Source organism: Phyllobates terribilis, unplaced genomic scaffold (genome assembly GCF_046119375.1).
Source record: "Phyllobates terribilis strain yellow unplaced genomic scaffold, ASM4611937v1 Scaffold_2__4_contigs__length_985480577, whole genome shotgun sequence".
NCBI lineage: Eukaryota > Metazoa > Chordata > Amphibia > Anura > Dendrobatidae > Phyllobates > Phyllobates terribilis.
This window is the reverse complement of record NW_027362762.1, coordinates 184,954,758-184,978,205: the sequence shown is the minus strand read 5'-3', so window position 1 is coordinate 184,978,205 and position 23,448 is coordinate 184,954,758. Positions and strand designations below refer to the sequence as shown.

The 23,448-nt window shown below is 43.9% G+C and overlaps 1 protein-coding gene across 1 annotated transcript in view; it reads left to right on the top strand.

The window, feature by feature from the left end:
* The window catches only part of LOC141245073 (retinol dehydrogenase 7-like), a 131,078-nt gene extending 108,172 nt beyond the window's left edge, over positions 1-22,906 (top strand). Inside the window, exons 3-5 of the mRNA XM_073669045.1 lie at positions 15,841-16,096; positions 19,578-19,744; positions 22,665-22,906. Of these exons, the coding sequence (XP_073525146.1) occupies positions 15,841-16,096; positions 19,578-19,744; positions 22,665-22,906 (665 nt within the window). The remainder of the gene's footprint in view (positions 1-15,840; positions 16,097-19,577; positions 19,745-22,664) is intronic.
* Positions 22,907-23,448: the final 542 nt, after the last annotated feature.

Sequence of the window (23,448 nt, the reverse complement as noted above, 5' to 3'; positions counted from 1 at the left end):
AAAACTCTCCCTGACACAGCAGTAGCTCTCCCTACACTGTTTGATCCGGAGTGACTGTGACGAGCATGGCGGCGCCAGGTCTGATATACACCTGATGATGCTGTGCGACCAGCCAATCACTGTAATTCCCGCAACCAACATGGCTACTGCATTACAGTGCATGGCAGACAATCCCTGCATGTTCATTGGCTCTCTAAAGAGCGCCAAACATGCAGGGAGGGGACCCGAGTTCCCGCCCGAGCAACCCAGAAATACTCGCCGAGCTTGTCGAGCACCATGATGCTCGGGCGAGTACCGAGTAGTGGCGAGCACGTTCGCTCATCACTAATTGCAATTGATAACACTCCCTTGAAATGTATTACTCAAAGGTTGCTGCATTTACCCTCACTATCAATGGAATTTACCAAGAAATTTTGGACTTGGTTGTGTTAGCTAATTTACTCTTTCCGGTCGTTCTAGGATTGCCTTGGTTAAAACTGCACAGTCCTTTGCTGGACTGGTCTACTAATGTGATTAAGTCTTGGAGTCCGACGTGCTATGATAAATGTTGTAATGGTCGCATTGTGGCTGTGGAAAAAGGGGATTTACCTGTACCTATTCAAGATATTTGGAGGGTTTTTTCAGAGGAGGAGTCGCAAGTTTTACCTCCTCATAGGGACTATGATTGCGCCATTGAGTTTGTTCCTGGAGCTACTCTTCCCAAGAGTCGCTTGTTTAATCTGACTATCCCTGAAAGAAAGGCCTTGGAGGAGTACATACAGACTAGCCTGGCTGCTGGTCACATTAGACCTTCTAAGTCGCCTGTGGCAGTTGGATTTTTCTTTGTTAAAAAAAAAAAAAGGACGGGGGTTTACGTCCATGTCTGGATTTTCGTGAAATTAATAAGATTACCGTACGCAATTCCTACCCATTGCCGTTAATTCCTGACTTGTTTAACCAGTTGGTGAGGGCCAAGTGGTTCTCTAAAATTGATCTCCCGGGGGCATACAATTTGTTACGTGTGAAGGAGGGTGATGAATGGAAAACTTCTTTTAACACTCCGGTAGGTCATTTTGAGAATCTGGTGATGCCTTTTGGTCTTGCCAATGCACCTGCATTTTTTCAGAACCTTATTAATGACATCCTGAGACCTTTGATTGGTAAGAATGTGGTTGTGTATTTGGATGACATATTGATTCATTCACCATATCTAGAGTCCCATTGGCAGAGTGTACGTGAAGTTTTGCAGTTATTGAGTGATAATTCACTCTTTGCTAAGCTGGAGAAATGTGAGTTCGCTGTGCAGAAAATTAGTTTTTTGGGCTACATTGTCTCCAGCGAGGGCTTTGAGATGGACTCGGTGAAGGTTCAGGCTGTGCAAGAATGGCCTAGGCCTATTGGTTTGAAATCTATACGGAGATTTTTGGGTTTTGCCAATTATTACAGGAAATTCATTAAGAATTTTTCTGTAATTGTTAAGCCTCTGACCGATCTCACCAGGGAAGGTGCAAATACGGTCCAGTGACTACTGAGGCCATTGAAGCGTTTGAGTATCTCAAAGAGAGGTTCTGTTCTGCCCCTATCCTTATGCAGCCTGTGGAGACCAAGCTTTTTTGGTCGAGGTCGATGCTTCATCGGTGGGGGTCAGAGCAGTTTTGTCTCAGGAGAACAAGGATGGAGTACATCCTTGGGCCTTCTTTTCGAAAAAAATTTCGGAGACCGAACTGAATTATGATGTTGGAAATCGGGAGTTGCTGGCTATTAAACTTGCGTTTGAACATTGGCGTCATTTTTTGGAAGGCGCTAGATTTCCTATTCAGGTTTTCACAGATCATAAGAATTTGATCTATCTGGATGCTGCCAAGCGCTGGAATGCCCGTCAAGCTAGGTGGGCACATTTTTTTTTCTCGGTTTCATTTTTCTGTTACCTATATCCCTGGTACTAAGAATGTTAAAGCTGATGCTTTATCTCGCAGCTTCTCTCCTACGGTCAGTGCCGAGGAGTAGGAGAGCATTTACAGAAAGGAGTTGTGGTGGCATTGGACTCCGTTTTGGAGAATGGGATTCTGAAAGCTCAAGATGATGCTCCATCTAACACTCCCCATGGGAGGTTGTTCGTGCCTAGAGCCTTTAGGAGAGATTTGTTTCTGGAGTGTCATGAAAACCAGGGGAGGAGTCCTGAGGAGATAATTTGCATATTCCCACTGCATTTTGGGGTAAGTGAAGAGTCTCCGCGAGCTCAAAGAACACTGGATTTTGGCTGTTGGAGCTGAAAAGATGACATCGGTAAACCAGGGGAGGAGTCCTGAGGAGATAATTTGCATATTCCCACTGCATTTTGGGGTAAGTGAAGAGTCTCCGCGAGCTCAAAGAACACTGGATTTTGGCTGTTGGAGCTGAAAAGAGGACATCGGTAAACCGCGCGCCTACCGGCGCGTGCATTTTGAAGCTTTTTTTTTAAGCTTTTTTCACTGTTTTCAGAACATTAACAATAAGAACATGGAAGAGTCCAGGAGCCATTTGGTGAGCTGCATATCCTGCTACATGTTCACAGACTTGCCAGTGGAAAAGCCAAACTTCACATGCCAGAAATGCAAGCTTGTGTCCCTGTTGGAGGAAAAGTTGCGAAATCTAGAAGAGAGGTTAACTACCTTGAAAATCATTAAGGAAGGTGAAGAGTTCTTAGACAGAGCAGAATTATCTCTTCATGATTCAGAAAGAGAAGAAATTCGAACTGCACCTGACGAAACAGAGGAATGGAAGCATGTGACCCACAGAAGCAGGAGGATCGAGAGGCAGTCAGCACCCATACTGCTCAGGAACCAGTACCAGGCTCTCACGCAGGAGAACCATGAAGAAATACAGCAAAATAAGACTTTGCCAGCAATGAATAACCTTGTAAGCCCTCAGAATCCTCCTGGATGGAGAAAGAAGAATGTTGTGAAGAAAAAACGGAGAGTGGTGGTCATGGGGGATTCCCTGTTAAGAGGAACAGAGGCCGCTATCTGCAGACCAGACATAACCTCAAGAGAAATGTGCTGTCTTCCAGGAGCAAAAATTAAAGATGTGTCTGACAGGATATCAAGACTCTTCAGACCTACAGATCACTACCCATTCCTGCTAATACATGTGGGGACAAATGACACCGCAAGAAAGGACCTGGAAACCATCTGCAGTGACTTTGAAGACTTAGGCAAGAAAGTGAAAGAATTGGGAGCGCAGGTGGTCTTCTCATCCATCCTCCCAGTGGATGGCCATGGAACAATGAGGTGGAATAAGATTCTACAGGTGAACAACTGGCTACGTCGATGGTGCCGTCAACAAGGATTTGGATTTCTGGATCACGGAATGAATTACCTATACGATGGACTACTTGCTAGAGATGGGGTGCACCTTACGAAGACTGGAAAACATGTATTTGGAAGTCGCCTTGCTACACTCATCAGTAGAGCTTTAAACTAGAACAATGTGGGAAGGGAAGCAAAAGGCCAGAAAAAGCCATACAGCTGACAAATACTATTGAGATCTCTGCTACTGGAAGTGGAAAGGAAGAACAAAGACAAAACAATTTAAATAATAAAAATATGGGAGGAAGAGAAACCAATCACAAACTAAAATGTTTTTATACAAATGCACAAAGCATGGGCAACAAACAAGGAGAATTGGAACTACTAATGCAGGAAAAGGAATATGATGTCATTGGAATCAATGAAACTTGGTGGGACGATACACATGATTGGAATAAAAGGCTAAAAGGATACAACTTATTTGCAAGAAACAGACTTGATAAACAAGGAGGAGGTGTTGCATTGTATGTTAGAAAAGCGTATATCTGCACAGAGATTGAAGCTTCAGAGACTGGGAGTTCTGTGGAAACTGTTTGGGTAAGAATACAAGGAGAGAACAACGGAAAGGACACCATTGTAGGCATTTACTACAGGCCACCTGGGCAAGCTGAAGATATGGATGAACTCTTTATGTATCAAATGACCAAGTTCTCCAAAAAATATGACGTAGTGGTCATGGGAGATTTCAACTATCCAGACATTTGTTGGGAATCTCTCTCAAGTAAAACTAACAGGTCAAGCAAATTCTTATCCTCTCTTGCTGACAACTTTATCTTCCAAAAGGTAGGGGAGAAAACAAGGGGATCTGCTACTTTGGATCTAATCCTTATAAACAGGGAGGAAATGGTTGAGGAGGTAAAGGTGGCTGGGACCCTAGGAGGCAGCGATCATGCTATTATAGAATTTTGGATAACTAGAGGAGGAAGACATGTGAAGACTCAAACTTCAAGGTTAGATTTTAGAAAGGCAGATTTTAAGAGACTCAGAAAGAGAATAGGAGGGATCCAATGGCTGGATGTCCTTAAGGACAAAAATGTCCAGGAAGGATGGGAAATTTTTAAAAATGAGATTCTCAAAGCACAATCGTTAACAATCCCGAAAAGTAGGAAGAATGGGAAGCATTTAAGGAAACTAGGATGGATGAACACAGAACTTAAACACATGCTAAAAAGAAAGAAAGAAATGTTTATTAAATGGAAAGAGGGAGGCATATCTAAAGAAGATTATAATGCAGTCTGCAGATCCTGCAGGGCACGTATTAGGTTAGCTAAAGCTGACAATGAATTAAGGCTTGCAAGAGATGTCAAAAGCAATAAAAAAGGATTTTGGGGGTATGTCAAAAGTAAAAGAAAAGTCAAAGATGCTATAGGATTTTTACAGGATGAAAATGGAGAAATGGTAAGAGAGGATGTTGAGAAGGCCGAACTTTTTAATTCCTATTTTGCATCTGTTTTCTCTCAGAAAGAAAATGTAACATCAACTGATCTTCACTGTCCTTTTAAAGGAATAGAGGAATCCAAGTTATCTGCAAACAGAAAGATTGTGAGGGAATATTTAGCTAACATAAATGAGTTCAAGTCTCCAGGTCCAGATGAATTACACCCCAGAGTACTGAAGGAGATCGTAGAAGAAATTTTAGAACCACTCTCCATAATCTTTGAAAATTCTTGGAGAACAGGAGAAGTCCCAGAAGACTGGAGAAGAGCAAATGTTGTTCCTATCTTCAAAAAGGGGAAGAAGGTGGACCCAGGGAACTATAGGCCGGTGAGTCTGACTTCTATACCAGGAAAAATCTTTGAACAAATTATTAAACAACATGTATGTAAGTACATGGATAAGAATGAAGTGATTAACCAGAGTCAGCATGGGTTTGTAACTAACAAGTCATGTCAGACTAACTTAATTTCCTTCTATGACAGAATCACTGACTGGGTGGATCAGGGAAATGCTGTAGATATAGTATATCTTGACTTCAGCAAAGCATTTGACAAAGTATCTCACACCATCCTTATTGAAAAAATGACCAAGTATGCAATGGACCAGGCAACTGTTAGGTGGATTCATAACTGGCTTAGTGATCGGACTCAAAGGGTGGTTGTAAATGGCTTCACATCCAGCTGGATGAATGTCTCAAGTGGGGTACCACAGGGCTCCGTCCTGGGACCTGTATTGTTCAACATCTTTATCAATGATTTAGATGAAGGAATTGAGGGTAAACTGATTAAATTTGCTGATGACACAAAGCTAGGAGGGATAGCTAATACTAGAGAAGAGAGAGAGAGGAGTCAAAAAGACCTAAATAAACTGGAGCAGTGGGCAGCAACCAACAGAATGGTTTTTAACAGGGAAAAATGCAAAGTACTACATCTGGGCAATAAAAATGAAAAAAGCATATACAGAATGGGAGGAATAGAGCTAAGCAACAGTACATGTGAAAAAGACTTAGGTATACTAATAGATCATAGACTGAACATGAGTCAACAGTGTGATGCAGCAGCAAAAAAGGCAAATACAATTCTGGGATGTATTAACAGAAGAATACAGTCTAGATCACGTGAAGTCATTATCGGTCTTTACTCCTCTTTGGTCAGATCTCATCTGGAATACTGTGTACAGTTTTGGGCACCACATTTTAAAAAAGACATAGACAAACTGGAGCAAGTTCAGAGAAGAGCGACCAGAATGGTGACTGGTCTGCAAACCATGTCCTATGAGGAACGGTTGCAGGATTTGGGAATGTTTAGCTTGCAAAAAAGAAGACTGAGAGGAGACTTAATAGCTGTCTACAAATATGTCAAGGGCTGTCACATTGTAGAAGGATCATCTTTATTCTCATTTGCACAAGGAAAGACTAGAAGCAATGGGATGAAACTAAATGGGAGGAGACACAGATTAGATATTAGAAAAAACTTTTTGACAGGGTGATTAATGAGTGGAACAGGCTGCCACGAGAGGTGGTGAGTTCCCCTTCAATGGACGTCTTCAAACAGAGGCTGGACAGACATCTGTCTGAGATGATCTAGTGAATCCTGCTTTGAGCAGGGGGTTGGACCAGATGACCCAGGAGGTCCCTTCCAACTCTACCATTCTATGATTCTAATCTCGGTTGGCAGGTCATCCAGGAATTTCAGAGACTAAGAGACTTATCAGTCGGAGTTTTTTATTGCCTGGATGGCAGAAGGAAGTCATCAAGTGGGTGCGTCAATGTACTGTGTGTGCTAGGTCAGAGGCTTCACATTCTCCTGCTGTGGGATTGCTTTGCCCTCTGGAGGTTCCTAGTGCGCCTTGGACACATCTCACAATGGATTTTATTACTGATCTTCCTGTGTCCGAGGGTTTTACTGTCATCTGGGTGGTCGTGGACCGTTTTAGTAAGATGTGTCATTTGGTTCAATTCATTAAGTTGCACTGCGCCAAGACACTCGCTAAGGCATTTGTTAAGGAGATTGTCAAGCTCCATGGCGTTCCCGCGGATATTGTTTCTGATAGAGGACCTCAGTTTGTGGCTCGCTTTTGGCGCGCTTTTTGTGACAGGTTGGGAGTCCATTTGTCATTTTCGTCTGGGTATCATCCTGAGTCTAATGGACCGACTGAAAGAAAGAACCAGGATGTTGAACAGTTTTTGCGTTGTTTTGTAGCGGACAATCAAGAGGTGTGGTGTGAATGTCTGCCTCTCGCAGAATTTGCTCTTAACAATCATAAATCCTCCTCTGCTGGGTGTTCTCCTTTTTTTTGTTGTACTGGGAGACATCCGTCTTTTGGTCCGTTCTCCAAATTGAGGTCGGCGGTGGCGTAGGAGAATTTTTCCGGTGATTTGGAGAGAGTTTGGACAAATGTACTTTTCAACCTGCAAGAGGCTAACAAGAAGTCCAAGAAGTATTTTGACAGGAAACGTAAGGAGGTTTTGTTTACTGTGGGTGACATGGTTTGGTTGTCCTCAAAGAACCTGCAGTTGAGGATTCCCTCTAAAAAACTGTGTCCTAAGTTTGTTGGTCCATTTAAAGTGCTTCAGGTTGTTAACTTGTCTGCTGTTAGGTTGGATGTCCCTACTTCCTGGAAGATTAATCCTGTGTTTCATGTTTCCTTGTTGAAAAAGGCTGATGTATCAGATAGGGATGCCACTGTCTCAGTTCCTCCTGTGGTGGAAGACGGCGAATATGAAATTTCTCGTATCTTGAATTCTAGATGGCATAGAGGGAGATTACAGTATCATGTCTCCTGGAGGGGTTTTGGTCCCGGAGACAACTCCTGGGTAAGGACGGATGATGTCTCTGCTCCTAGGCTTGTTAAAGCTTTCCACAAGATGTTTCCAGATAGGCCTGGGCCTGGAGGATCCGGAGGAAACTCATAAAAGAGGGGGTACTGTTAGAACCCTCCTGTTTGTTTTTTCCATCTTGTGTTTTGCGGTCACGTGACCATCTGCCTTTATATTCCAGCTCCACCCTTTTGGCTGTGCTGGACTTCAGTGTTTGACTGTTTCTCTAGCCAGGTGCTTCTGTGCCTTTTTCTGTCTGTTCGTGTTGTCCTTCTGGGACCTCTAGTACTTTTTTGTCTGTTTCGTCTTTTTGTGTTCTGCAACAACTTCTCTGTTTAGGAGGTGTCCCATTTTTGCCCCAGTCCTTAGTTCTTTTAGGGACCCCTCCCCTTATGCTATAGGTCTTCGTTCAGACGAGCCGAGGACTAAGGCGTGTCTGTTCGCTGGAACAGGCAGCCCGCTACATCGTAGGGATTCAGCTTAGTTTTACTGTAGGGACAGTTTTCCCTTATCTTTCCTTTGTATATGTTGCAGATCATTACACATTCCACTACCTGATGGTGGCGGCCGTTCCTCGGTACTTGGTCCCCAGCCGCCACTTTTTCTCCCGGTGTGCCGTCCCTGCATTACACAAGCACGTGTCCCAAAACATTAGCCATGCCCTCAACAACAGAGTTACCGGGAAAGTCCGCCTAACCACGGACACGTAGACAAGTGCTTGTGGGCAGGGATGGTACATCTCGCTGACGGAACACTGGGTTAACATAGTGGAAGCAGTGACCCAGTCGGACCTTGGGACGGAACACGTCCTCCCGAAGCCAAGGATTGTGGGCCCTAGGTCAATCAGGGTTGCTCCCGCGATCTACAGCTCCTGCACCTCATGCTCCTCAGCCTCCTACTCCTCATCAGTCTCCATCTCCGAAATGTCCACATCAGTCACAAGCTGGAAGCACTGCAGCACTGCCTCGGCCAAGCGGCAACAGGCTGTGCTGAAGCTAATATGCTTAGGTGACAAACCACACAATGCTAAAGATTTGTGAACAGCTCTGAAAGAGCAGGCAGATCTGTGGCTCACACCGCTGAACCTAAAGCCAGGCATGGTCGCGTGTGACAATGGCTGGAACCTGGTGGCTCTGAGGTGAGGCAAGTTCACATGTGCTTAACCTCGTGGTTCAGCAGTTTCTCAAATCCTACCCGGAGCTGCCGGATCTGCTTTTTAAAGTATGCCGCCTGTGTGCTCATTTAAGAAAGTCACCTACAGCTTCCGCCGCCCTTACAGTGTTTCAGCAGAGTTTGCAGCTTCCAGCTCACAGACTGGTGTGTGATGTCCCCACGCGTTGGAACTCTACACTGTAGGTGTTGGGAAGGATTTGTGATCAGAAGAGGACAGTTGTTGAGTACTAGCATCAACAAGGCCGTCGGTATTCAGTTCAGACTCCACACATAAGACCTCAGGGATGGACATGGAAGTCAGACATATGAACCATCCTCCAAAACTTTGAGGACTCCACCAAGAGGGTGAGCGGCAATGATGCCATGATTAGCGTCACCATCCTGCTTCTCTGTCTTCTGAAACGCTCTCTGCTCACAATCAAAGAGGATGCATAGAAGGTGGAGCACGATGAGATGGAGCAAGGAACCATACAAGGTGATTACACACAGCCTAGCCTCATCTCATCCCAATGTGGATTGGGTGACAATGTTGAGGAGGAGGAAGGACAGGAGCTAGTTTCATGCACTATAGACGGTACTACCTGCACAGCTGTCGTACCGTCTGTTTAGCATGGATGGCCAGAAGACAGAGAGGAGGAGGAGGAGGAAGAGAGCATGGTCAGTCATCCTCTTGGTGAGGACACGGAAGTCTTGCCTGTTAGTAGTCTGGCACGCATAGCTGAGATTATGTTACGCTGCCTTTCCCATGACCCTCGCGTTCTCAAAATTTTGGGTGACTGTCATTACTGGTTGGTGACACTTCTAGACCCATGCTACAAGGAGAACTTTACATCTCTTATTCCTGAGGCGGACAGGTCTACAAAAATGGGGCTGTAGCAGAAGGCCCTTGTTGTGGAACTATTAAAAAAATTCCCATCAGAAAACGCTGGCGGCAGAGGGCACACTTCGTTGGACAGCCAAGGAGTACAGGCGAGAGAGACACAACTTCAATCCAGCAGAGGCAGCGGAACACTGTCAAAGTTCTGGGAGAGTTTTCTCAGCCCCTCCCATCACACAGGCCCTGAGGCACAGGGTACTCTCACAAGGAGTGCAAAGTTTAGGAATATGGTGAGGGAGTACCTTGCCGACCGTACTAACATCCTCACGTGATTCCACTGTTCCTTATAATTATTGGGCATCCAAGCTGGATACGTGGAATGAACTGGCTCTCTATGCCTTGGAGGTCCTGGCCTGTCCTGCCACCAGCGTTTTATCAGAGCGGGTTTTTAGTGCCGCTGATGGAATTATAACTGATAAGCTCATCTGCCTGTCAACTGAAAATGCTGACAGACTGACGCTTATAAAAATGAACAAGGGCTGGATTGGGCCAGACTTCTCAACAGCACCAAATGATAGCAGCATAGCATAAACTCAAATCCAGCTTCTTTTCTTGGGAGGTGTATTCCCATGCAACTTTTCACACCCAGACATGGGTATACTCTTCCTGATTTGGGCTATTTGCTCTTGTCCTCCTCCTTCTCCTCATCCTCCACCACCATATCACCAGGGTGATCGTGGTCCGTGATGCAACACCCACATAATGTTTTTAAAGGGTGTTTATGATGCCCGTAAAAAAAATTTTTTTATACAGTATGTTCATGTATACCCCCAGGGGTAAATGTTTGTCAGCCCATACACTTAGTGCATGGGCATTACAAGTATAGGAGGCCTGTTCCTTTCTAATGGGAACATTTTTTTATGAGGCCCTCCTCCACGTCTCTTCCATGGTGCATTGGAATGCCTCCAAATTTTTGGCAACCCTTTCATTCACAGCATAGGCCAGCACTATGGGAGACCCACTTCCTAATAAAGGGAACATTGTTTTCAGGAGGCCCTCCTCTAAGTATCTTCAAAGTGGTTTTGGGGTGCATCCAAATTTTGGGCAGCCCTGGCACTCACTGCATATGCAATAACAGTGTAGGAGACCCACTCTTTAGTAATTGGAACAATAAAACATACCCGGCTGATGGCTCTCTAAGAATAGTAAAGGCCGTCTGATGGCCCTATAAAAATAGGCTTTGTGACTTTCAGAGTCCCTCCTTCATAAATGAAACACGATGTGTCTGATGATATCTCACACACCACATGGCCAGATAAGGTTGTAAAGTGTGAACATAGCCCAAGGTGTGGAGGAGCATTTTTGTTTTTGGTTATTTATTTTGCTTTATATGCAAGTCATTACCCTGGAAAGGATGCTCCTGAACATATTTCCCAGGAAAATCCATTTTGGTTTCGTTTTGGTATGTTTTATTGTAAGTTCGTAAAAGTGGCGTAATACCTCTGACAACATTGTTGACAGCAGTGACCTGGGAGTCAGAAATGCTGCCAGGGGTCTTCCCCATGCTGTCCCCATGTCATTGAGCACTGTTCCCATCGATTTGGGCATTTTTTAGGCCCTCTACAGACCGCAGGGGGAGCCGCCTGAAAAATGCTCGAGTTTCCCAAAAACTTACATTGGGCTCATTGCTCGGGTCGAGCACCCGAGTATTCCAATGTGCTCGACCCGAGCATCGAGCACCCGAGCATTTTAGTGCTCACTAATCACTACTCAATATTATTGAGCAACTCTGGGGAGATCTCAAGCGCGCAATTCATGCTAGACAGCTCAGGAATTTACAGGAAATGGAGGCTTTTTCCCAAGAATGATGTGCAGCTTTACCATCTGAGAAAATAAAGAACCTCATCCACAACTGCTACAAAAGATTGATGTTAAAGGGGGCAATACACGGTATTAAGAACTGGTGTATGTGAACTTTTGATCAGGGTCATTTGGATGTTTTTGATTGTCATTAAGATTTAAAAATAGAAAACAAAGTAGTTTGACAATAAATGGCTTCACCCAACCAATAACGATGAGTGGAGAAAAAGTTTCTTTGGTATCATGCTTATTCTCTGAAACAAGGCCAAAAAAGCAAAAATTCTGCCGGGATATGTAAACTTTTGAGCACAACTGTATACTTGAATTAAAAATTCCCTATCCTTCCCTATCTACACTAACTGCTTTTCTTTTTTTTTTTCTTCACTTCCTTTTCGCTTCCTTTTTGATGATTCTTTATCTGAAAATCCCAGTGCTGGCTAGGATACTTACACAGGACGTCATCATGGGGCAGAGGATGCGGTCACTGCCACAACCCTAGCCCCCTCGCTGAAATGAAGCATCGTCAGTGACGCTAGTTACAGCACAATGTGCACAATGACAGTGCACTTTCTGTTTATGGCTCAGGTCAGCAGTAACAAGTCGGCAACAGAGCTCATAGTCAGAATATCCGGCAAGTAGAGGCTAGTGACATCACTCGCAGGGACGGCGCTGGTGTCTGCACACTGGGTCTTTTGACAATGTGCACTATTGCCAGCTCATTAAGCTAATCTGAACTGGAAACAGAGAGTGTGCTGTCATTGTGCACATCGCACAGTGCACATCTGCAGGGACAAACCCAGCCCCTGAAACAAGTGTCACAAATGACACTTTGTTTGAAGGAGGGTACAGGGGCTGTGTCAGTGACTGCAGTATGTGCTCTCTGATGAGGCTACCTATGAGCACCCCAGCATGACCAGGGGATTCTGAAAAAAGTGTCTTTAAAAAAGGATGTAAAAAAAGAAAAGCAGTTAGTTAGGAAAGGATAGGGAATTTTTAATAATTGAATTACATTGGAAAATAGATCAGATTATGGCACTTAATAGGAATTTAGGATAAAAATTAATTTGGACTTCTCCCCACCTCTTTAATGTAACCTATTCTACTTATTCTCTAATGGTTATGACTTTGTATTTGGCTGTTTGTCAATTTCATGAAACCTCCTTGACCTTTTACCCTCAGCCTGCACGCACTTTTTATCATCCTGATAAATAACCCCATTAGTTTGGTAGACACCACTTAATACACCCTCGGATTTAGACTGAAATTCAGCCCTGGCATTTGAAATCACATATACCCATGCTGTTGTCCCCTTGCCCCACTTTCCCAGGTTATCTTGAAATTTTGAAGTTAAACATAGTTTTGTAATTTTTTGATAATCTTGAAAAGGTATCATCTGTAAAAATGATATTTGGTTTCTCTTGAGAGCAATAAAACCTTTTTCTTTAGTAGTGCCATGTGGTATCATGTTTTTTTTTTTCTTTCGATTTGATGCTTAGAGCTTTGAATAATCAATATAATTTTCTGATAGATGTGAACTGACCACATTTTCCTTGATGATATGCAAAGATATCATGAAACGTGTACCATATTTTTCAGAGGAAAATGGAGGTGTATCTTATAGTCCGAATGTAGTTTACCGGTGGAGCGTGGTCAGAGGAGGCAGGGTCATTGCTGCAGTAAGCCAGCAGCGACAGGCATTGGCTGATTCTGCGGACCCTGGGCTGGGAGGAGGGGATGTCCTGGCGGTGCAAAGTTGCAGGCCCTGGGCTTCAAGAAAATATTGGTGATGAGGCAGGAGCGGAGTCCCCGCTCTGTACATTGATTTCCTGGGGTGGGCTTCAGAAAAATGGGCGCCAGAAATGGCGCATGCACAGATTTAGATCTCAGTTCGTCATTGAGCCGAGATCTAAATCTGCACATGCGCTGCTGGAGGCAGCAATTTTTCTGAAGCACACTGCCGGGAAATCAATGTACTGAGTGGGGACTCCACTCCTGCCTCACTGCTGACATTTTCTTGAAGACCAGGGCCCGCTGCCTCGCACCACTGGCACTCCCCCCTCCTCCCAGACCAGGGCCCGCAGCATCGCTCCACTCCTGCCACCGCCGGCTTCCTTTTACCCCGCTCCACCGCCAAGCACGCCACGGCAAGCTAAATTCGGAATAAGACGGACTTCTGTGGCGCCCCTGAGGGTTCGGTCGCCACAGAGGTACTGCATCTCACCCAGAGGTGTGGTATCTCACTCTCAGGTAAGGAAGGAGTACAGCCCGGGACCCTAACACCTGCATCCAACACACCACTCCAGGCAAACAGGGGAGGGCAAGATGTCTCTGGTTCTTGCTGAGCCCTTCCCTTGGCTGGAGTGGGGGGAACCTAGAGTGTGGGAACCACGTATTGGGTGTGGGTGGAGGAAGTAGCTGAGGGGAGCACATGAGAGGGAAGTATAAATTGGGAAGCCATCTTAGAAAGACAGATCAGTCAGAGGAGGAGAAGTGAAGGAGCGGAGGCTCTGCTGGAGCTCTGCTCAGGAGGAGAGCCTGGTGAAAGGCCCAGGATTGAAAGGAGAGGAGAGAGACGAGCGGAAAGGCTCCAGGAATCAGGAAAGGACCCCAGGGGTACGGGCCGTGCAGAAGGCCACCCGTACGCCCGCATCTGCCAGGCGGTGGAAGGGTCAAGCCATCTAAAGGGAACCGGTCCCTTAACTAGCGGAGGACTTTATGGCCAACTAGAAACCGGAGGCTGCAGTACTTTATGTCCTGTAGCCACAAGTCCACGCCAGTCTCACCAAGAAGGTAGCCATATAGGACCCAGGGGACGGAACAGACATCGCCCACCAAGGCCCGCGGGTACCAGATTGGAGATACTAGGTGTGAGGTGCAGGAAGAAGGCCAGAGAGTGAGGACACACAGAAGGGGGTCCTGCTAAGTAGTCCGGAGTTACCTGGGGGTAGACCGAACCCCTCCCTGAGTAAACACAGGACGATGAGGGTAGTTACATGGATCCCTGTAATCTGGACTGCAACAACTGTGAGTAAAGACCCTGGGACTGCACTTCCTTGTCTCTGTGTTTCTTGCTGCGCCATCAACCCCAGCACTACAACGCCCAGCATAACATATAACATCTACACTGCCCTGGAGCCAAGCTCTACCTGTGGAGAGCCACACCATCCCTGCTGCAGTAACATCAGCTCCAGAGGACCTGCTCCGCAGCGGCGGCTCCCTTAGCCGCATACCACAGGTGGCGTCACAAACTTTATAGACTATAATCCCCTGTAAATATTCCCCTATTGAAAGACCGCCCTGGGTCACGGACCGGGTCACCGCCACTGTGACATCCCCCAGCATTTACCGGCCCGGCACCGGGTACCCCACAGCCCAGGGGGCGCGTCACTTCCATTTTAATATTTTAAATTTTTTTTCCTATTTTCCTCCCCTAAAATTTGGGGTGCGTCTTATGGTTTGGTGCATCTTATAGTCCAAAAAATACGGTAGTTACCAAAGCTTAGTGACTGCAGACAGTGATTCTTACTATCAAGATGGCGGCAGGAAGTTAAACTATTTTCATCTGACAGAAAGTTAGAAGTTGCATTGGGAAAAATACAAGAACACTGTTACAATGTGAGCAAGCTTATGGGGTGACTGGAAGGATATTTGTTTGCTGGGGTTCCTTTTGAGAAAAAAGATTTTGATGTTGTTAAAGGGAATCTGTCACCCACTGAGATATCAGACCTCTACTATGGGCATACAGGTGATAGAAAAAGAAAATCTATACACACCTGTATAGCCCATAATAGAGGTCTGATTGCAGAGAAAAGTGTTTTTATAAACTGTTTTCCACAGGCTGGGCTTCCCCCTGGACACCAAGAAATCCTCGCCTAGCTGTTTATTATTCTCCTAAATCCCCGCTGCAGGTTTCTATTGCGCAGGCGCCGGGAAGTAACAGTGACTCCCCGGCGCCTGCGCAATAGAACCCTATGGCGCAGTACACGGAGAGACGGGGCCGGGATGAAGCAAAGCGCGCTCTATGTGAGCGGCACTTTGCGCATGCCCGGGAAGTCAGGGCGCACAGTGCACGTCAGAGGGCCCTGTGACGTGCAGGGGAGGGGGGAATATGGTAATTAATCAACTAGGTGGGGTTTTAGGGGAATAATAAAGTTAGGCGGGGATTTCTTGGTGTCCCCCGGACGCCAAGCCTGTGAAAAACGGAGTTTATAAAAACACATTTCTCTGCAATCAAACCTCTACTATGGGCCATAAAGGTATGTATAGATTTACTTTTCTATCACCTGTATGCCCATAGTAGAGGTCTGATAACTCCCAGGGAGTGACAGATTCCCTTTAAGTATAACAATATAGTTATTTTCTATATACATAGATACCGTGTTTTATCAGTTGTGTTCTCTACATTGCAGGGCTCTGGGGCTTGGTTAATAATGCAGGCTATGCCCTTGTTCTTGCTCCTAATGAATGGCAAAAAAAAGATTTGCTGAGGGTTCTGAATGTGAATTTGATTGGTATGGTGGATGTGACTCTTCATCTACTGCCTCTTGTAAGAAAAGCCCAAGGACGTATTGTTAATGTAACTAGTGCTTTTGGAAGACTTTCTGCTATTGGTGGGGGATATCCCATGTCAAAGTATGCTGTGGAGGCATTCTCTGACAGTTTAAGGTAAGTTTGGGCATGATTCTGAAAAACTTCTAATATTGGAAAGATTGGTGCAGATAAATGCTATTGTAGCACCCTGAGGATTCGGCTGCTACAGGGGTATTGCACCTCAACCCAGAGGTGTGATATTCCACTCCCGGGTAAGGATGGAGTGTGGAACTGAGCTCAGTTAGCTGCATGCACTACACACATCCCATTTCCGAGGAACAGACCGACGGTACTCCCACCAGTTTATGTGCAGGTACGACAGTGTCTGTTCCTGGCTGGAGTGGGAGGGGGGTGGAACATCCCAGTAGTGTAGGGGCAGATAGGGGGAGCAGCCTGGGTAAAGCTAGGAGCTCATTGGGTGCTGGTCACCTGAGCTCACACATAGAGGGAGTATATAAGGTGGGAACCATCTTAGATCAGGGTCAGTCTGTGAGACGTCAGTCTTTTGTAGAGGTTTGGTCAGTCTGAGAGAGCCTGAGAAGCAGAGAGAGAGGAGAAAGAAGGACCCAGAAGGGGGAGAAGAGGGAACTCCAAGAACCCAAAATTAGATCAGAGGGTGAAGAGTTGGCAACAGGGTACCGGATCCCAAGCTGGTGGAGGCTACAGCACACCTTAGCCAGAGACCGGAGGTCGTGGGCAGGATCTGCCACGACCACCCACTAAATCCACCCGGAAGGCAAACCAAGAATAGGGTCAGGGAACCCAGAGACAAGGGTTTACCAACAAGAGGCCCGAGGGAGCCGGACTTAGGTGGATCCGTGGTGGGGAAGGCCAGAGAGAAGGACAAGTCAGAAAGGGAGCTCAGGACCACGCTCCAGAATCACCTGGGGGTTGGCCGAGTCCAAGACCTGGTGGACGCAGCACGGCTCGGGCGGTCACTTAAGGCCAGAGTGACCACAAGAACAGCAGTAAGTAAAAACCCTGAACTGCACAGCCCGGCTCGGAGTCTTCTTAACATCCACACTGCACCACCACTACCACCATCCTCTACACCTGACCCCCTGAGGCTATACCCCTCCCGTTGGGGGTTATACTACCCGAAGCTGCACACATACCACCAGCCTCAGCGGACCCTGCTGCAGCGGCGGCCGTATTGACCGCAAATCAACGGGTGGCGTAGTCGACACAAAGAACTCTAATAACATCTGTAGGACTGCCACACACTGAGTTTGACACCCTGGGCACGGACCGGGTCACCGCCACTCGGAGACTACAACCCCCATCTGATCCGGCTCCGGGTATCCCCCAAACAACACTGGCCTAGGGAGCGCGTCACTATTAAAAATAGGTTGCATTTATTACAAAAAATAGGTTATTTTTTTTCTACTCTCCGCCCTATTAATAATAATAATAATTTGTATTTCTATAGCGCCAACATATTCCGCTGCACTTTACAATTCAAAGACATGTACAGTACAGAAATTCCGGAGTTTGAAGCTTATGTTTATATATCAATGTCCAGCCATCATATGGGTGTTATTTACTGGAAGTTGAGTAGTAACGCAACTAAATTGATTTATGCTATACTGACTCCAAGTTGTAGTATGATGTTGGCTCATTCTCATCCAAATTTGTTTTGCTTTTTCCATTGTTTTCCTGTGTTCCCTTCCAACTCGGAGTCTTCTCAGAACTGATTACCCCTAGTAATTGTAGAATGCAACAGCATTGTAACATAGAATCTGAGCTAAGGTTCTGTTGACACTGCAATTTAGCAAACAGTACAACTGAACTGTGCTTCTCCCAAATCTGTTTTTTTTTGTGACTTGCCTTGTGTGAATTAAGCAAGTTGTCAGATGGAAAGAAGTGAAAGAAATAGCCTCATGTGTCCAACCATCACAGCCCCCCATTCAGTCCAGCCTACAGCTTCCAACATCCTTTTCTTTACTTCTCAACAGCACTCAACGTCTTTTTCCATCATTTTTACTTTGTGCCAGGGCTTCCAGATTGGAGCAAGCCTCTGATATAATGATGCAAGTCGTCACAATGTGCATTGCCCAAGGTCTAATCAAAGGAAGAGCAGGTCAAGTGACCAATATATACATACGCACATACACACACACAGTTATAGATCTGACTTCCTGACCAAATTCAGATTGCTGAATTAGAGTTTCAGACGATTTGCTCATCACTATTCTATGGGCACGTCTTGTTGTACTATATGTCGAAGGTATAGAACTGATACCCTGAACAGTAGTTCCAAAAGCCATTGCTAGGCCTCTAGCTAGGAATACAATGTGTTGGAACTCTGGGATCCATTGCAGTGAGCAGACTTGTAACTTAAGACCAGACAACTCCTTAAATGTAAGAAGTTTGACAGAAGCAGAGAGCTCCCTCTGTCACTCAATTTGCTGGGAATATGCATATCGCTTGCTGGGAGTATGCATATTGAATGCTTGCAGTCACATGACTGAATGCTCCCGGAGATGGCACTCGAGGATCCTCATAGTGTGCAGGATTCACAAGTATGCGGTCACATAGAGAGACTTCTGTCCTGTAGCTTGATGCCGGACAACCCCTTTATAAGGAACCTGTTATGTTCCCCAACGCTATTAACCTACAGCTATAGGGTTAATAGCTTTAAATGTTGTTTGGTTGCCCTACTGAAACTCCCACTACTGGGAGGAAATTAATTTTATTCTTCCTGGGAGATTCGGCCTTCAGTCACACAGGCGTGCATGGAGTGGCTTCAGTCACCACTCATTATACAGTGAGCAGCAGCTGTGAGAATGCATCACCACTTTGACAGCTCTTTTTGCACGGTGAGCTGTCAACCAAAATACCAGGGAGTGCTTACAGCCATCGCTCGGAGTATAGTCAATGGTGACAGAAGTAACTCCATGCATGCTTCTATGATTGGAAGCCGGTGGTTCTCAGGAAGAATAAATAACTAAGGGCTAGAGCTGACCAAAACTTTTGATTTTCAAATGCACCAGGTTTGGCAAATGTTTCCCAAAATTCGATTTTGAAGGTAGTCTAATTGTTCTAAAATGATGTGTCTAACACTCTGCCGTCTCCTAATGGTGTTTGTTGTTTTTTATGTGTTTAATTGGCCTGAATAATTGGAAGATTTGAGAGACTGGCAAACTCCTGGTTCAGGATAATCTGTGGTAGTTGCGAGCTTCATACAAGCTACGAGCTCATATGAAGCTTTATATTGACATGTGACCCCTTTTGTCCATTCACAGCAGTTATTCCGTAGAATTTTCACTGAGCATTGATACGTTATTCTTGGCACAAGACCTGGGAGAGCAAAAGAGAGAGAAATCCATTACAGCTGAAGAGTATATTGTGGAAGCCCATGCAGTCCTTGCCTGACTGATACAGTGATACATTGTATAAAATTGTGACTACAGTTTTTAAGGAATTCCTACAAATTGAATTCAGTCATTTGTTGATTTCCGGAAATTCAACTCAAATTTGAATTGATTCGAATGCCATTTTCTATATTGTCCCATTCCAAAGATTGTTTTTATTGTTTTGCTTTTTTCATTTACAGAAGGGAACTACGTGAGTTTGGAGTAAAAGTCTCCATTATAGAACCAGGCGCTTTCCAAACAGAGATAGTGCGCTCAGTTGATGTTCATATCAATAATTTAAAGCGCCTTTGGGAAAATCTCCCCAAAGAAATTAAAGACAGCTATGGCAAGAAATACTATGAGCAATGTAAGTTCATGTGTAGAAATCGCAATCTGTCAAAAATCCTAAATTGCAGCTAGGGTGAACTTACGACCAGTAGATATCAAACACTCCAGGTCTACCTACAATTTTTTATTTTTCCAGAAAGTGATAAAACATAATGAGTTGTGCTCATATTCATTTTAGAGTCTCCGTTCAAAGTTGTTTTGATACACTTAGTCACACTTTATGGATACTATAGCACTGAATGCCGAACAGTTTTTCTCATCAAAACAATAGACAACTTGGTAGGACTGGTTATAAATCAATGGATTTAATCGGTATCATATGATGGATTCGTTAGTACGTTGTTGTCTCTACAATACAGATTGAACAATGTCATAGTCTTCATGTCTGGCAATCCTCACACTCAGGAAAAAGCCTCTATGCTCCACTGTGATTTTGACTAATCTTCATTCTTATGGCAGCTAAATTGCACCTTGTCATGAGTTCCTTCTTCAGCCACAGGAAGTAATCCTTGTCTTTACTCTGTAATGGTGGCTCTCTCTACTGTGGTAGACTATATTCACTGCAGTGAAGGCTGGATCTTCCTTGACATTTCTATTTGGTCTTAACTAGCTACTTAGCAAGTGTTACTCATCCCCATTTACTATCTATGTATTTTGCAGACATCTTTCTTCTTCTGCATGCAACTTGTCTGCAAACCCTTTTGAGATCTAACAAAACAACATAAGAGAATTAACTCTACACAAAGGTGTGTAAAGGAGACATGATAATACATATGAACACTTTACACAGATTAAAACAATGTACCGTATGTTAAGATGTTAATGCAGTATTCGCAAAATCCTGGACAGTTCAACAGGTTGCAAAGGAGGTTCACATAGCAGCAGTTTATTATATTAGCAATAGGGTGGCACACCCATTTTCAATGCCTTTATCTACATTCCTGCAAGTGCAAGCAAGCACCAAAACACCCAGAGACCACGACATGGTGGGTCTCACATAATTGGAGACACCTCTCCATTGACTCTTGTGGATAACACAGCTGACAAGAATTGGCACATAATGCCTTGGGGTCTTTTATGTACCAGGTAGAAGTGAATCCCAGAACTGGGCACTGCACCTGACAGGTAATTTTTACATATTGTGCAAGTATGAATATATACAATAATTTTATAGAATAAGCGTGCCCATTACATTTTTTGCAGAAGAAAAGTGATTATCTTAAGAATTATTTTAAGTTTTTTGTTTGTTTTTTTTAGAAATATTTTTTTTTATTCAAAACATTACAGAAAATACAGAAAAACTGTCTATAATATCCATTCTACCCTTTCAAATTAAAGAGTTGTCCATGACTAAACTATTACTTATCCATAGGATAAACCTTAGATAAACTGTAGTGCTCAGCAGCGGACAGTAAATATTGTGCAAAACTGTAGTGTCCCACTTCATACACTGTAAAGATCTAGCAGTTGCCAGAGTAGATATCAGCTGATCAGTGGGGGTGTCAGGTGATGGACCACCATTTATCTGATTTTGATGACTCATTTTGAGCATTGGTCATTATCCTAAATGTAATGGTAAAATATGACCAATTTCTAAACCATCTCTTGAGAGAGGCATGTAACCTTCATATTGAGCATAGAAGCATGTATTCATCATAAATTGTAAATGTAATAAAAGCTAACAATCTATCTGATCGCTGTTGCTCTATGACCTTCTGATGTGAACAGGCAATTTTAGTCAGTTATCTGATGGAGAGCAGACATGAAGTCTGGACATAATGGCTGTGAGGTGATACTTTTCACTCATGTGTAGATAAGGCTCCCTATGTTCAAAAGAATTAGACAGTTATGAATATTATATTTTTTGTGACTAATGTAGGTCTTATAGTAATGTAAGACATAGTTTCGGCATCATGAGAAAGTGGCGAACATAACGCTTTGACTTGCATCACTTTGCGGTCTGCATATCAGCCCCAAATTAATATCGGCCAGATGGACAAAGCTGGATATGCCATGTTACTATCTATATAAAGCTAAAATGATGATAGGAAATATAGCATTAATATGTTCCACGTGGGACCTCCACAGGGGCAAATATCCTTAAGATCGGGAATCTCATAATTTGTGGTGCCTGAGCCACATCGCATCTACCAGCACACATCTGAGGTCACTAAGTGAGTGGCTAGTACCTGTTAAAAACAGATTCTGAATTATTGTCATTGTTCAGTGCTGTGAGATACAGCTTGCTGTAGGACTTCACCATTTTTCTTTCGGAACATTCCCCTCCTATGACATCAGATCTAGTCATTTTCTTTTGTTTATCCTTTTTATTTTTATGTGATTCTATATACCGCATTGTCTTGTCCCCTTTGTAATATCTTTTGTATATGTTTGTAAACACTGAATAATTTTTTTTAACTAAATATATAATATGTAATAGCTTCATTCCTCTTCCTTTATAAACCACACCCCAAAGCCTCATGAGGCCCCACATTACCAGAAACGGTTCTCCAATCCGGCTTGTATAAATGATTGGCGGTGGCAGCTAGTTTTCTTTCTTGGTTGTTGAGGAACTTAGCAGCGACCATACCAAAGGATATCTATATACCCGTGTGTTGGCATTGAATGCGTTTATACTATAAGATTACTGTGATAGCACCCAATCACTGGCCTAGTAGCGAAAGCAGCCATTTCCTCGTCCTTCAATCATCACCCAATTGTGTGATTGTCCTGATGATTGGGGTCAGTGGAGTGTTGTTCATGACAGTCCTGAATACTTTAATCAATCCCCTTAAGGTACATAAAACTGTTGCTCCTACAGTTTTATAATAATATTATAAGGAAAAGGCTTATACAGAAACACAGGTGTCATTTGTGTGTAACTAATAAAGACATATAATATTAATAGAATAATAACCTTTTCACTCATTTACCTACAGTTGGAAATGGTCTAAAGACTTTATTGGGAGCAGCAAGTCCCAAGTTATACGAGGTTACAAATTGTATGGAACATGCTTTGACCGCTGTGCACCCTTGGACAAGATATTCTCCTGGTTGGGACGCCAAGCTCTACTACATCCCTCTCTCATATCTCCCCGCAGTGTTATCTGACTATTTGCTGTGTCGCTCTGCACCCAAACCAGCCACAATGAAAGACCAAGCAAAGCACAACCAAATGTGATGGATTTAAAATAAAACTTTGTAATTCCAATGATTATCACGAACTGATTTTTCATAATACATGTGTTCAAGAAATGTATCTAATAAAGTGTAACATTCATTTATCATTGAAACTTGGGAGTGTTATTAGTAATGCTCAAAGTTTCATTACCATTGGGAACTATGAAGAAGCATTTATTTAACAAAAAATATTTAGTGTTGAAAAAGAGACCATGGGGTGATTTTCGATCAAAAAATCCCTGTAGATGTACAGCTTTCTCAGTACTTCAATTAGATTTAAAATGCATACAAATCTAAATATAAAATATCCAAAACCTAACAGACATAATGGATGCATAAAATTGATAATGGGAATAAGTAACAATGATGTAACAGAAAAATATACAAAAAATGCGTGACAGAATCAACATGACTATAGTGATAGTATCAGGTAAAATGTCATGTCTCCATTATGAAGGGCAGTTTCTCCAAAAGTTGGCTAACAGAGGGAACATCAAAAAGTGCGCCTAGCACCTGTCTCTAATATGTAGCCAGTTAGCAAAG